General features: G+C 40.6%; 1 protein-coding gene across 5 annotated transcripts in view; it reads left to right on the top strand.

The window, feature by feature from the left end:
• The first annotated feature begins 4,768 nt into the window (after nt 1–4,768).
• Nucleotides 4,769–16,645, top strand: part of NPAS3 (neuronal PAS domain protein 3) — an 888,952-nt gene continuing 877,075 nt past the window's right edge. For 2 of the 5 annotated variants that reach the window (XM_006117666.4, XM_006117664.4), the window contains exon 1: nt 4,770–5,653. In XM_006117666.4, the coding sequence (XP_006117728.2) occupies nt 5,496–5,653 (158 nt within the window). In that variant the 5' untranslated portion in view covers nt 4,770–5,495. Of the gene's footprint in view, nt 5,654–8,932; nt 9,567–16,645 lie in introns of those variants that run through there. The other 3 variants (XM_006117663.4, XM_075926949.1, XM_075926951.1) reach the window with 3 other exon arrangements.

Raw genomic sequence — 16,645 nt, 5'->3', positions numbered from 1 at the left:
TCATTTTTCAGATGAACAGTCAATTTTTTCCATGTAAAATTAAACAGAATGTATGTATATTTTATACTGAGATCATTAGTTTTACACTAGAATGAAAACAAAATGCAGCACATGACATCATTTGAGGGAGAAAATTATATTCTCTCATATAATTCTGGAAAGAAATCATATTTTTTATCAACTGCTCTTTTCTAATGTGCACTGCTGATAAACGGTGAAAGGAAATTATTCATTCCTAATTATATATTCCTCTCTCAGTATACATATATAAACTCCTTTGGGAATAACTTTAGCAATATAACTTGAGATATGAGGTAGCTGATATGTGTAGTATTAATACAAAAATGTTTTCACTTGTATGTATGTTATAAAGCTCTTGGAATATTACAGGTAATGAAAGTACAGGTCAGTTAGTCTTCTTCCTTCTTTGCCCATAATATTTCCTTACATGGTCTATCCTCTCCTGTTTTCATCCTCTCTGTTATTTTCTTTTCTAGCCTCTATTTCCATCCATCCGTCCTGAAATGCTGTCTTTGAATGGCCAGTGCTTCACAATAATGGAACATGTTGGTTGCAGCAGCTGATACAAGTCAGTGGACACTTGTAAAGATGGGAAGTTGTAAAATAATAAATTGAATACCTATACAGAAGACATGGACTTTATCTACACTTAATGGGTGGGGAAGGCTGATTACTCATTCATAGCTTCACCACTTATGAATGATGAGGTCACTCCTATCTCATGAAGATAAATGCCATATCCTGTTATGACATATTTCTTTTATATAAAATTAGTTCAATTTTCTCACTAGTGAGGAATCAGTATAACTAAAAAAATTCAACATTTCAGAGATAAAGGCATTTTTCTACTGTAGTTCATTATGTATCCTATTTTCATTTTATTTTATTTCTGTTCTGTTTTGTTCTATTTTATCCTGTTCTATGTATACTATTTTACTCTCTACCTAAATGATATCTGACTAAAGTGAAGCAAAAATTAGATGATACAATGAAGCTTTGTAGAATTCTCTCTAGTACCTGTCACAGGCTCCTTCCAGCAGCAGATAATGAAAATTCAAAGTCAAACCATTTAGCTTTAAGTAAATGGAAATGAATTTCCAGAGAAGAGATTTTTTTCACCTGCAAAAGAAAGGAACTGTAGTACACTGACAATGAGTATAAAGATGTAACATATAATTGTGAGAGAGAGAGATATGTAATGTATAAATATTAAATGTTATTATATTACACTGTCATGTGTTTTTTTTAATTTTTATCTTTACTGTGTTTTTGACATAAGCATAAGATCTACAGCACATTGTAAGAAAGAGCACTAGTGTACCTGAACATCTTTGAGCTCAATCAATACAAAAGCAACTTGCAGATTATTTTTCAGTGGTGTACTGCATTTAGACAATAATAATTTCACTTAAGAACTAGAATCTAGCAATAATTGGGGAGTGTTGGAATATAAACTAACTTAAAAATGATTGTGGCTGATTCTCTCTCCCTTTCACAATTGTGCTGGTGAAGACTAGTGAGGAGAAGAATCAGGCCCACAGTGCTGACTATGGGGCACAGATAGGAGTATAAATCTAACACTGAACATTTTTACCCAAGTGTTATATACGATTAAAATACCAGAGATTCATACTTTACTGTGCTACCCTTAAATGTGGGAGAAAAAGCAATAAACAATCAAATGAACCATTCTACAGTCATGATGCTATCTTTGTAGCTGATAATTTTCTAAGGGCTTTGAAACAATGGCTGTGCACATTGTAGACATTACAAACCTGAGGCTGAATCCTGCTGGTCTTACTCATGTGGGTAATTCCATTGACTTCAGTGGAGCTGCTTGTGTGGCTGCTGGATATGGCTTTTGTTATGCTTAAGCAGTTAAATGATACAATTAGTCATAAAATATTGTGTAAAATATGCAAAGAAGATCTAGTCCTGTGCCCATTGAACTCAACAACAAAATTACTGACTTCAAAGATGCAAGCCTAAGACCCCTTATGTTACTTCTAACTGAGACAAGCTTTGTATGTCTGGTTTTCAGTCTCAGTTGTTGCTTTTGGATTGTGAAAATAGAGTTACAGTACCCAGAGTGACAATCAAAGGATAGAGACCTCTAAATGATTAACTTTAATGTCTGGACACAAGTTGGCAGAGAAAACTACTATAGTGGACTGAAAATTTGGAAAATGTCTATTTGTGCATATCTAAATTCCTTTCTGTGTTTATTCCATAACGAATTAGAGTGGTAGTCTATATTCATGCCAGTCTTGTACCGTGTTGTAAGAAAAAGGAAAGGCACTATTCAGAAGTCTTTAATCATTCCTCCAGCCATTTATTGACCTGCTCTCTAAAGGCCACATACAGTCCTTGATCTGCATGCAAAATTCCTATTGACAAAACTGGGAGGGCCAGGGGCAGATGGAGGATAGTATATAAAACTTGCATTTTAAATATGTTGATTACAAAGAAGAAACGGAAATTTGCAGTAATTGAAAAATAATGTGAACATCTTTATTTGAAACTGTTCTTGAAACCTGGAGTTTAAATAACACCCTCTCCTCCATCAGCTGCGTAACGTATACTTTTCCTGTAAAATCTTTATATTTAACACTCACACTATTGATGTCCCTATGGTATAAACAGGATAGATAATGAATATAAGTGGGATAGAAAATTAATCCTACTTGTGAGGAGAGAGACAGTCATAATTCACTTAGGCTTCTCAGCTCTTACGTTACGAGGTCTTCAGCTAACTCATGGGATCCATTCCACATCCCACAGATGCTCATTATGAATTCTTTTTATGTGCAACATGTGGGGACTAACCAGTTTCATATCTCCTGGTATTAGCTGCAGTCCAAAGCATTCTATATTAAAATAGAATGCAAACACAGATGCTATTTAATACAAAGGATTTGAATGCACTCTCTGTTTTCTGTTTTAACATAAAGTTGATGTGTTTTAATTTGGTTTCAAACAAAAATGGTAAGTAAAAGTCAAGATGAATAGGATATTGCTGGACTAGGGGACAATCTAAGATTCACAGAGGCAGAACTGCACTAGCTGAAAGGGAGCTGCCAATTCAAGTTGCTTTGTCTTCACTGCTATTTTAACCCAAGGTAGCTAACCTCAGTTGACACCAGACTTTTTATTTTTATTTCTTTTATTTATTTATTACAGTGGAGACATACCTTGAGTGGTGCCATTGGTGACTTGAGGCAGCATGTGGGAGGTGCACCGTCCCAAAGTTTTAATTGCTAAATGGGTTGCCCCCTCATATTTCCACCCTGTTCTTCTGGGTGGGTCCAGCCAGCACTGTCCCCCTCTCCCCCCACGCGCACCCCCCCCCCCCCCAAGAACTAGTTGCTTATGAGTGGTGCTTTCAGGGACAGCAGCTCTGGCTTCAGGGAGCCCTGATAGCCACAGTATGAATGCTGCTTGTGTACCCCACACTAGCACCGTGGTTGTGCTTCATTCCCCCGGCTAGAGGGGAATGGGCTACTCATTATGAATTCTTACTGCTACTATGAGACTACTCCTTCAGGTCTGCCTTATGGATCTCAAGGGCTTGGGCTCCAAGTCCCAATAGGAGGAGGAAAGTGATGTGAGGATCCCTGTACAGAAAAGCGGCCGGGGGGGCGGGGGAGGAAGGGCTTCTCTTCCCCTAAGACTCCTGATCGAAAGTGTTTACTGCATCGCAGTTTGTATGGAACCCTTTCAACCCTGCTTGCCTAGGCTGAGTAACTTGAGTGGCGAGGCGAGGGGACAGCGCCAAGTTACTTTCTCAGGGTCCGAGTGAGTAGGCTTGTTTGAGGCTGGGGCTAGAGGCTTTTTGCGGGTGATTTCTGCGAGATCCCCACTTTCCTCCTTCCTAGGGGAAGGTTTTTTTTTCCAAACGCCTGTCCCTATTAGGAAGTGCTCTGTTCGGGCTTGCGGCTCGCCTACCCACACCTGACATCCTGGTCGCTACGCACGCTGCTATTCCCTCCTCGCCTGCCTCCAAGCAGGATTAAGCAGGTGAAGCACCGCGCCAGCTCCGCGCGGTGGCCGGCGATTGGCTGCGAGGCGAGCGGCCCAGGCCCGCAGCGCCCGTGGTTAACGCGCGGGGAGTCAATCAGCAGCGCGGCGGAGCAAGTTGTTGCTCTCGCATTGACTCGCGGCGCCTACGAGTAGGAGGAGGAGGGAGGGTGGGAACCGCACGGGGCGGGGGGGCTGCTGCTGCTGCGCATTCCAACACCTCGACTGCACCGCCGGCTGCTGCGCCCTGAGAGCACCACAGCGCTGCACAGCGGGGCTCGCGGCACGCAGACATGCACGGCAGCCTTTAGCAAACCCGGGTTTGGGAGGGGAATCACTTTGCAGTGGGGAACTGAGGACCAAAGCAAATCAACCCTCCTCGCTGGGGCGGGGGGGGGGAAGAATGCGCCCACTTCTCTACCCATCTTGCATAAAAGAGCCGTAAATCTGCAGATGCCTTATTCTCTCCCATATTTTGCATTAAAAAAGACCAAAGACGAGCCACCTTCTTCACTAGTATTCTTCGCTCCTCCCGCCTTGTAAGAGAAATTTGCAAAGGGTTCTTGCACACCTCGTGGGCATAATTGATATGTTGAAGCAACAATAGGGATCAGTGCTTGTACACACACACACATACACACACACACACATATTACAAGTTTGAGTAGCAATAACATTGCTGCACACTAGGAGGGGAGGAGAGTCAGTTCCCTATAATAGGGAACAAACTCTGCCATGGCACAAAAGCGGCGCATTTCCTCACTTGTGAAAACCGTCCCTTCATAGAAGGGGGGGGGGGGGAGGAGGAGGAGGCTGAAGCAAAAGCAAGTTACCAAGAGCAAGAACTTGGTCTGCAACAATCCTCCACTCTTCCTTCTTTCTTTAGGACTCTGGGAGCTGGGCTATTTCCTCCCCCTCCTCCTCCGCGCTGTTGGCTCTAGCCCAGGCTGTGGTCAGCAGCGCTTATTATTACTTCATTGAGACAGAGAAATCCTCCAAGACTTGCATTTTGGGAGGAGGGGGGAGGAGAGGGAGACGGGGGAAAAAGGCAACATTTGCTGCTCATCATTTTCCCTGCACCGCTAAAGTAATTGCGCCCCCCTCTCCGCTCTCTGTCCCTACTCAGCCTGGATTTTCTCTTACAGCCTTAGCTTCAGGGGTATTATTAGCTATTCCTTCCTTTGCAGAGCTGACTCCCTACGTCCCCCCAAAATTCTCACACGTTGCATGTTTGCAAATCGGTAAAATTTCTCCCCTCCCTTTACCCCCAACCTTCCCTCCCCCCAACTCCTCTCAATCTCAGCCCAGCAGCTCAGATCAAAGCGCCTTCCCTCACTCACAGTGGCCGCCGCTCACTAATGGGATTGCAGTGTGCCTGGCTCTGCTGCTGCAGCCGCCGGAGGGAGAGGAGCTCCTGTACCTCTTCGCCGAGACTCGCTGGGTGCTGAGCCGCGGGGATGATCAGGATCTTCCCGGATTTCAGCGTGCAGGTGACTGCGGCGGCGGCCGGTGGGGCGGCCGGGGGAGTGCCGGCCGGGCCAGGCATGGGGAGAGCCAGCACCGCAGCCAACGGCAACCCGCAAAACGTTCAGGGCATCACTTCCTACCAACAACGGTGAGTGCAAGTCAAAAAGGAGAGTGTATGTGGTGTGGGGGGTGAGGCTTCCTCACTTGCTTTTCTTTGTGCTTTTGTGTTTCTTCTCCCCCACACCTCCCCCCCAGTGCTGCTGGTAGCTCTTGGGGTGTACAAATTTAGGTTATTTTAAAATGCACCGAGATGTAAACAAAATAGTCTAGTGGCATCTTGAATGAGTTGAAAAGTAGCAACGGGGGGGAGTGAGTTCCCGGCATCTTAGCTTGGCTGCTGCAAAGTTTGGGTTCCCGTCCGCTTATCCCTTCTGGAGAGGAATTTCTCAATGCCAGTGCCTTGTGTAAATCCCACTGTGTGGCAGCCTGGGGATAATTGATCACGGTGTGTTGATTGATAATTTGTTTTCGACAAAGAACGAGACAATTTTCACTTGGTGTTCCACGCTTGCAATTCTACATTGTAGTGTTATCCTGTCACCTGTTAGTACGGGAAACTATAGCATGAAACCCTAAGTGTACTCAGCACTGTGGAGTATTCATCTTAACTGCATTCTAATGCAAATACACGAGATTCGCAGGCAGCGCCTTTAGGAAGAGCCCTATAAAGTTGGGGTAGGCAATAAGTCCTAATGAAGTTTAAGACCTTCCCCACCCCCCTCCCATTGATACGTGCTGACACTAACATGATGTTTAATTGCATGACATTTCCTTGTCTTTCTAAGAATAAAAATCTTAATGTTCTCTCTTTGATATTCTTTATTTCTAGCAAATTAGGACGAAAAAGTATCCCCAAATAATTGACAAGAAATAAGTCTAGATTGAAATCTGAACTATTTTGATTTTAAATAAAATAAACACAGTATAGTTCCAAACATCTTGACTTTGTTTTGCAATATTGGAGTAAAAAATGGTGTGTAACCACAAATATCCAACACCTAAAGATAAATGTGCACTTAATGAAAATTAGTATGGCAGGAAGTTTTCACCTTGTATTTCAAACTTCACTGGTGTGGAAAGTCTTGTTTTGAACCACCAGTATTTAAATTGATCATATTTAGATAATCTATCATTGCTTGCTTTGTTCACCAACTTTGAGTTGCCTGACACATTAGAGCAAGTTTTGAAAACATACGGGTGTGCTTTACATTTGATGGCCGATGGTAGAATTTTTCTGGATGTGACTTCGAAGGTTTCATTTTGTGAAAAATTAGTTTAAAGCCAATATTGAAATTATTAATAATGATCCCTAAGCATTTTCCTAGCCAAGGAACATTTGAAATGAAATATCAGCCTTCTTTTGGTCAGAACAAATACACGAACTTATTATATTAAAGAACTGGAACATGACAGACACACAGAATGGTGAAAAGTTCGACTAGTATTTGTCTTTCATGGTTTCTGTATGATTTTTGTCACTTATAAAAATTTAAATTATAAGGGAAACTGACAGTCACTTTAACTAGGAAGTACAGAGAACAGTAACAATAATTTAGTCTGTGAAGTGGGGAAGTCAAGGGTCAGAAATGTCAGACTGACTTTTAAATAAATGAAGGAGACCTCTGGAGGGATTAAGCTATCCTGAAATATATAAACAAGGCAGCTTGCAAAATTTTAGTACTCCATTTACATTTTAATAGTTGGATTTTTGTCAGTAATCAGGAAAAAGTTATGAGCAACTCTTCTCTGATAAACTACCAACACCAATAAACCAAATATTGTTGAGTAAATATATCCTCAAATACTTATATTTATGAAAATCCAGGGCAGTCAGGATGCCTTGCATACTTTCCAGTTTCATGTAGAAAAGATTATTTGTATTTTCTCTAAATGTTAAGTAATTATTAGATTTACAGACTAAAACTATGCCTTTCATTTGAATGATGTTTCAACTTGTCATACCAAAATGCTTTATGAATGTACCAAAACATTGGCCTCACTTTTATGCTCCCTGCAGAAATCAAAGATGACACCTATTAACTTGTTTTTCTGAAGGAGGGGAAAGAGGTTTGCTGGATTGATTGACACAGATTCCTTGACACAGTGTTGAAATTGTATTACAAATTCCATATTTAATGACTAAAATAAAAGAAATCCAAAGGTGTAATGTTGAAGATGTTTGCTTACTATGGTTAATTTCAGTTTAGTTAATATGTGTATGTACTGGGCAATGACAAAAGTCCAGGGAGTAATGGAGCCCCATCCTTGAAATACTTACCCACGTGCTTAATTTTACTACAGTGAATAGACAGGTGTATAAGTATTTCCAGAATCCGGGCCTAGGTGAGTAGACTGCTTTGAGAGAAAAAACTGTCTGCAGTGCCTTGATCCCGGGCTGCCAGGTGTCTGCTTGTGGAAACCCTCAATTCTAATAGATAGGTCACTCCTGCTGATTCTTACAGGGAAGGATTCTTCTGCTACATTTTCAGGGTTCTCCAGCCAAACTTTTAGGTACTTTATTAACTTTTCCTTCACTCTCTTGCACAACTCACATGCAAAGCAATCCCATTCTCCTTAACTTTTTAAGTTATGGAGAAAGCATTATTTTAAATCCCGTTTTGCTAGGGCTTGATCCTGCTCCCATGTAGAGAACCTGATTCATTTTGGGAACAGGATCAGGCCCTAAGCTGCTGAACTTGCAGGCAGCAGAAACGCAGAGTCACACCGCTATTTTGGCTTTGAAAAGCCATTCACAAAGATAAATTGTCTTTTAAAAATCTCCTTAACCCTAGTCCTCTTGGTGTGGTTTAGAGCCCTGTAAGGTACTCTTTTTTTTTCTTGCTCCCTTACTCTGTGATCAGTTTTGTAATCTGCAGTGAAGCATATGCTTTCCAAACCGAGCAAGTCATCACTGAGTTAACATGACCAATGTTACAGCTTTCAAGATAAGACCATCTACAGCTGGAAGTGTATGCTAAGATGCGGGGTGTGTACACACTCAGATGGGTGCGTGCGCCGGTATTCGCAGCCCGCACTTCATTTATCCGCGGTTTCTCTATAGAGGACATGAGTTGTCCACACGTGCGTAAACTTCTGTGTATCTAACGCATATCCTCGCTCACAACACCGTATACATACTAGCTGCACATATGCTGCACGCATAGCACATTGCACACACACTTCTCTGTATGTAATGCGCACACGCTGTATAAAGCGTGTTACCTCACGTGTGCTACATGCTGCGCACACATGCCTCTCTCCTGTGACATGCATACATGTGCATTCGCGGAGTTACACGCGCGCACACACACAACCGTGTCCCCCAGCTCCTCTTTTCTGCTGGATCTGCGGCTCCAGAACAGGAAAGTGTGCGAAACTGCAACTGAGTGGCGTTGTTGCGCCGGCAGCAGAGGCTCTGTCCCTTGCACAGAGTGAGAGCGGAGCTGGGGAAGCAGCTGGAAAATGCCCAGAAATACTTTCACAGCGGTCAAGCCCGGAGCTCCATGACTCTTCCCTCCCCCGCTCACCCCAGCCCCGCGCGCCCCATGGCCTGGCACCCAGCTTAAGCTGGCCCGTGGTGTGTGCGTGTCTCACACCTGCCGGGCGATGCCAATGGCCGGGCTGCCCGCCGGAGCTGCGCGGCTCTCTCCCCCCGCCGCCGCCGCCGCCGGCCGCCTGTCTCTGCGCTTGGCATGTCTGTGGAGCCGGCGGAGCCCGGGCTCTCTCCGCTCCTCGGCTTGTGGACGGCGGCCGCCGCAGCAGCAGCGCTAGCGAGCAACCTGCACTAGAACTGCACCGAGGAGCGGGAGCCCGCGATGCTTTGGCCTCAGGACTTTGCTTTAGCCTGTCTGGTTAATCAGGGCCATTGCCGCCGCCGCCGCTAGACGCACCACACGCGCCAAGCCCAGCGAGGGGAAAAGTACGGGAGAGAGGAGAAAAAGCCCCAGGAAGATGGCGCCCACCAAGCCAAGCTTTCAGCAGGATCCTTCCAGGCGAGAACGGTAACACTTTCTCTTTACTGAACCTGCAGCAGCAGCGCCGTGCAGTGCCGCCGCCGCTGCCTTGGCGCTGGCGTGGCTGCCATGCCGGGGAATGGTGGGAGGAGGAGGCTCTCTGCCTGCAGAGACCCGCTCGCCCTGTCAGGTAGCGCGGGGAGTTTCTCCTCTTGCATATTGTCTGCTGCCGCTGCACACACCACACCACACACACACACTCTCTCACTCACACGCGCGCGCGCGGCCAGCCTCCCCGCTGCAGCCGCCGCCAGTCTCAGAGCAGTGGCACCTCCCCAGCTTGCAGGAGCCGGTGTTTGGCAGGGCGCGTTGACGAGAGAGGGAGGGGTGTATGTGGTGAGGGTGGTGGGGATCCCCGGGGCGGCCCCTTTCGGGTCTCTAGGCTTCGCGGAGGAGGAGGGGGGGGTTTGACTGGGGGATAAGGAGCTTGTACCAGGCCCGGAACGGCTTGCTGAGGGGCCGTCCCTGCTTGTGCAGTTCAAGTGCAGCTAGGCCAAAACTAAGGAAGAGCTGTTTGCTCTTCGCAGCAAAGCTGCGCATTCGGGCAAGTTTGTCCAAAGCGTTACAAATCATTGCAGAATAATGGGCGCTATCCCCTCGCGCAGCCCCGCCCTTGGCTTCCTTAGTGGTGGAAATACATCAAGCTGTTTGGAACAGCTGATACTTGCTGCACTGTGGAGTTGTTAAAACACGCAACAGAGTTTATGTACAAAATATCTGCAAGGACGGCAAACTGATGTTATTCTTAAAATTCAGAGCGGATGCTACTTTCTCCCCTTTGCTTCTAATCCACCAGTCTCGCCCCTAATACTTTTGTATGAGATTGTGGTTGCTGTTAATAGACTGTTGCTGACATGAATTGGCCATAGCAGATTTGCTCTAGTAAAATGACTCTAGAAGTGATCAGTAGGAAGCAGTTGACAAGTTCATGTGATGTGACTTTGTGGTTCTCACAAAAGTATTCAAAGCTCAGTTTCACTAAGATACATGCCCCACAGGAGGGCAGCCAAAGTTTTTTGTTTGTTTTGTGCTTTCCTCAGCATTATCAATGAATTTGGGGTGAATGGGAGGGTGAAGAAGGTGCCTGGTTAGTTGCAAAATGGAAATTAACATTTAGACAGCTTTTAAAAGTAATGGGGTCTTGCTATCAGATTTATATTTTGCAGTACAAGTTGCTCTGAAAAACATTTACATAAAATAATTTGTGATTAGTTTTTATTTTACGCTTTTAATTTAAAACTTGTATTTTTAAAATGTGATGGCAAACATACTACAGATTTTATGGAAATTTCAGTACTTTTTGCAATGAAGCAATTGACTGAGTATTACAAAACCTTGGACAACTGTATGTTATATAATCATCAGTAAAGTATTTATATTAACTGTTGGACATTGATAGTGCAGGTAAAGACAGAGGGAGCTGTCTTTGGATATAGGTGTAATGTGCACCTTTTGTTAAAAATCCAGAAATCAAAGGCCTGATTTATGTTTCGCCTTCTCTTCAGCAAAAAACATTCAACATTTTTCTCCAGTGGCTGCATAGGCATTTTGACTGTATATGATAACACCAAAGCAGCATAGTTTTTTTTCCTTTTTCTGTAGAGTTCTTCGTTTGCAAGAAAAACAATGACATATAAATATCAGTCCTTTTTTTCTCATATACAGTTTTGCTGTCTTTCTGATCCTGGTACTATATTAGTAATAAATGTATTTGCCAGGACAGCTTCAGTAATCTCTCCAGCAGAAGCATATTTGTGTGCCATTTTGGGAATTTCTCTGAGATAGGAATCTTGAAGATAGAATTAATTTCTAGAGGAAACTTCATAGCTTGTGCATGAGTGCTTTCTTTATCACCTGTCTCCATTTGGCATTCGGAGAAGGTAAATCAAAGTGCGCAATTTGTTATTCTGCTCCACTTGAGAGCTAAACTAAATAACACTTGGTCTGAAATTCTGATTGAAGTTGTAGGAGGATACACTGTATTTAATTTAATGCCCTTTAATAGCATCTTCTTGTTCAGCTCTGATGCTGTCATTTTAAAGGTTGGATCAGAATAGTTTTAGCCTGTAGAGAGTGGGAGGAGTATTCATTTCAGAGGAACAAGTAGACTAAACTCCTAGAACACTAATAGTCACAAACTAAGTCTAGTGTCCAGACAGTTTTGTGCCCTGAAGCTTTGCTTGGTTATCACTGTTTACAATGGCCTGAACACTTTTAAGTAATAATATTATGTGTACACATTGATTTGTTTTTATTTGGGAAATGTATGTGTCATGCTGTATGTTCTGTAGAAAAAACTTTGGGAAAAATGTAATTGTGCTTCAGTAAATATACATTGAAGTGCATTTTCTTAAAACTTATATAGTGTTTCACTACTTTCCTGCATATAACTTTGTAAATCTTCTCTGAGTTGTGATTTGAAAAAAATGGCTTCTGCAATCACTGTTTTCTTAGTTATTTCTTAAATACACTTGTTTTCAAAATTTAGAACCACGGGAGTAAACAATCTGTACGTTGTCTATTCTTCATTTACACAGTATTTAGATGGAATGTATTAAAATACTGCAAACAGCAGGACAGTGCTTTAAAATCTCTTTCTAAGATATTTTATGTTGCTATTAGGTATTAATACTACATGAATCATTTTAAAACTTTGTGTTACCTGTTTAGATAGTGACTGAATTATTTTCAGTGTTATGCACTTAAACTTGGAATTTCTTTTAAAATCGGGTATGCTGCAAATCATGCAGTTACAGTACCAGCCTAGGATCTTTCAGCTGTGTGGATATATATCCAAGATGATTAAATAGAAGTGTCATGCATATAGTGTATCAGTGCTTATTTGTAAAGCGTATCACAGTATTGCAGTGGTGTTGGTTTAAAGTAAAGAAAAAACTAGTCATTTTTGTATTTCTTTCTAAAGTATAAGCTTAAACACAACAGTGATAAATGGTGATATGCATTGTCTAACACTTGCTTTTATATAAATAGCTCCAGAAGATTGCTTAAATGATAATAGAAAATATGAAATAGGGTGGCCTTCATATCACAAGGCCAAGGGTCTACAAATGGAAAAAACTGAAATAATGAAATATTTCCAAGGCAACAGACTGTCAACAAGAACAGTAATGCATGGGCATATCATAGAGCTACCAGAGAGGATATTAGATCTTATAGCTCTAGAGCCAGGAGTTATAATGACCTTTATTAAATAGAGCCCTCCCACATTACTACAATCTTTCTGATTTCTGATTTATGGATTAGCAGTCATACCACTGTTTATAATTTGAAATATTCTCCCACCATATTTGATTTGCTGTATTTTTCCCCACTGGAATCATATATTATTTAGGGCTTACATGAGAGTATTGATCAACAAAACTTATATTAGATATTTTCAGTAACTGATGGGATTCTGAATAACAAGGTTTTGTGTGCTGCAATGTTCTTTATTTTATATATATTTTTTTCTTGCTGGAAGTAGTAGGCTTTTAACTTGTTTGATACCAAGCTAATGGTGCTATGTAGAAATATGTTTACGCTCAATAATTATAACATTGCTTCTTAGTCCAATAATTTGATATTCAAAACAAAGTTACTACATTAAAACTATCAATTTACTACAATACCAGAAGCATGGATGTTTGTAACAGAACATCATGTTTATGATGTACAGCAGTATCCCCATTTTTCTTTTCAGTGCTTGAATTTCAGAGTGTAATGTATTGGCAGTTTCAAATTGTATTTGGTTTGAAACTTGGCATACATGTTAGTACCATATGTGAAATTCACTGAAAAAATAATGTAAAACAGTTGTTGAAAAGTGACAAAAAACAATGTTTATAATTCCAGCCTCTTTTTTTTACTAACATGGTTAAAAGGTATCTTTATTTTAAAAAATAATTGGTTTCATCATTTTATGTAGGGGGGGAATGTGTGAAATTTTTGAATATGTGAAATTGAGCATGCCAACTAATTCTAGTAACTTTCATAACATTTTATGTTTAATCCTGCCTCTGTTTAAGTCCATGGGAACGCTGCCATTGGTTTATTGACTGCAGGATTGGGCCCCTGTACAGAATAGCTGATTTTCATTTTATATGCATCAATTAATTGATTTTTTGGGGTTTAATGATGCTGGCCCAGATCCTGAAAGTGGATCTAATATGTCTTAATTCTTACAAGTAGGCCCTTTGGAGTAATTTCCTGTTAAAGTCAATGGAACAACCACTTAAAGGTGTAAGAGTTACTCAGGTAAGGTGAGATTTCAGAATCTGCTATAGTGGGTTCAGAATTAATTATGTTGAAATTTTGGCGCACAATTTGTCAGCACGGAATTTTGTTTTACAGTAAGAAACACATTTTTTAATGTATTTAGCCAAGACATTTCTTTCTCAGTGTTGCTTTTTTAAAAACTTGGAAATTAGTTCATTGCTGCCAAAGCATTTTTGATATTTAGAAGAAATGACATTAAATAAAGTATTTTTCATTATAGGCAACATCTTTCTGTGTTTATATAACACTACTGCATGTTGTTTTTGCCATGCAAAGTCCTAATAGTGTCAATGAGGTGCTTGTAGTGTTACTTTTAACAGAACTTCACATAATAAGAATAACTAGTTATACTATTGCATATGGAGATGCAGAACAGTAGAGATAAAAGGGTAGCTGATGTGTCTTATATGACTAGTGCATTGTTCTGTGACCAGCTTGAGCAGTAGTTTTGCAATACACAAAGTCCCAGTGAAATGAATAGGACACTTGTGCCATTGATTTCAAAGGACTTGAAGTAGTAAAAATATTCACTAATATTGTATAATGTTGTGAAACATTACTTAGAAAAATATGATGTGGTAAGAACAGGATTATGTTTGAACTCTCTGTGAAGAGTATTTTTTCTTTGAGTGTGTACATTCAAATTATATCTTCATTTATCTTCATTTAAAAAAACAAAGGAAATACAAATACTACAGAAAACCAAAAGCAAAAATATATTTTTTTTACATTTAATACTGTAGGTCTGATTTTGTTCCCATTGGTGTCAATGGTAAACCTCTCATGGACTTGATTAAGAGCAGGATTGGGCTGTGCAAGAAATTCTGAAATAAAAATGGAGTAGTCCTATGTCAAATGGGCTTCCAAGACAATAGTAATGCCAATCTGATAGGCCTAAATATTGAAGTTTATATAGTTTCTGACATGTGTTCCTTACACAGGCAAAATTCAAAATTACATTAAAGGTCAGGTTATATTACGTAACTTCATGTGAGGAAAAATCGGTGGTAATTAAATGGCTTATTAAATGAATAGGCTTGCTTTGTGGTTGGTTCTTTTCATAGCACGCTTTTTCATTTTCAGTGCTGAATTTCCCTATTTTTGCATGTTGAAATTGTACTCTTAGAGTTTCTGCTGTCCTCTATCTGCTCTGGGAGCTTCTGTTGATATTACATTACATCCAAGCAACACTTAATATTTAGCATTTTTGTGGAAGTTTTCATCTCTAGAGCTCAGAGTGGTTTAAAAGGGACAGGTGTATTAATATGTCAATTTTACAGATGGATAAACTAAGGCCTATCAAATAATAAGAATTAGCAGAGCCCATACAGCAGGTTAATGCTAGAACAGTGAATAAAACTCAGGGTTCCTGACTCAGTCTGCTTCTCTATCACTTGGCCACATTGCCTCCTTTAAGAGCTTGAGGCTTCATACACACACAAACTTCTCATTGAAAGAAAATGCTCTGAAGGAACAGCTGGTTGTATTTTATATTCGTTATGGAAATCAACATTTTCTGTTAACATAGTACTGAACCAATATTACAAATGAATTAAGTAATTAAAATGAAAGACTACCGTTTCATTAAAATCAGGGCTCATAGGTTTATGTGTATAATCAATGTTCAGAATACAGTTTAAATAGTATACATGTATGTAATCTTCAGTGAACTCCCTGAGGTTGGGAATTTCCAGGGCACCTAAGAGGCTTAGTTACCATGTTCAGTTGCAGTGGGTTTGGGGACCTAAATGCTGTAGGCTCACTTGAAAATCCCAGCTTGGAAGTTTTGCCTGCCTAAATAATAGGGGTTCATTAAATGTTTGGTTATAGTGTTTTAAAACTTAATAGAATAATACTGGTTTTGGGTTGATATTTTTGGAATAAACTGGAAAATGTATATTAAGCCTGTGATATTCCTCACATATATTGCACATTATATAAGCTAGGGGGGAGGGATAGCTTTGTATTTTGTCTTGTTTCTATATCACATTGAAGAATTGGGAGAACTTGCTGATTTAAAGTTTTGTTCATTCGAGTCCTAGATGCATGATGTTCTCAGAATTGCAGTCCATTTAGCAAAATAATAATTTGCCAGGCTTTGGAAGGACTAGCTATCTCTCTTTAGAGGAGAATAGAGACTCAGTATGTCACAGTGAGGAAAAAACTTCTTGTAGGTAGGCAGTCTCTGTAGGTCAAGGCTGAGGTCAGTAAAAAGGGCAGAATGACTGAGTCTTAAAGTGCTGGCTTTGGGATAAAAAAAGACTTGTTGCCATTGCTGATTATCCCTGATCCTTCATGACTGCAGAAATTGTTCATATTTGTCAGCGTATCATTGGATATAGAATTGATACACTTGCTTCAAAACTTGTTCCACTGACAAGAGGTTCTGGAAAAAAATAAGAAAAAAATCTGTTTTTAGTTGTAGGGAACTAGTAAAAGATACCAAAGAGACACAGATGCATAGAATAGCCTTCTTTATTCATTGTGAGTCACTGCTCTGATTTACTATATAAATTGTATTTCTTCTGTAAAATAAAAAGTACAGTATTTTTTTCAATGGCTGAATGAGCTAGATAAATGGTGCTCAAGTATCAGTGTTTGAAGGATCCAAGTATTTTACTAAAGTACTGTAATTAATTGGATGTTCACTTTAATAGTTAGGTTTCCTGTTTGTAGGCAGTGTTCTGTAAGAAGAGCATACATTTGATATGTAAATGATGCATAGTGTTGAAGAGGACCAATTTTACTAAAGTTGTATTTTTACTAAACAACTGTTTCATGTTAAAAAACAA

The sequence above is a fragment of the Pelodiscus sinensis genome, chromosome 4, assembly GCF_049634645.1.
Source record: "Pelodiscus sinensis isolate JC-2024 chromosome 4, ASM4963464v1, whole genome shotgun sequence".
Classification (NCBI taxonomy): domain Eukaryota; kingdom Metazoa; phylum Chordata; order Testudines; family Trionychidae; genus Pelodiscus; species Pelodiscus sinensis.
The sequence above is the reverse complement of the archived record's forward strand: the minus strand, read 5'-3'. Positions and strand labels throughout refer to the sequence as shown.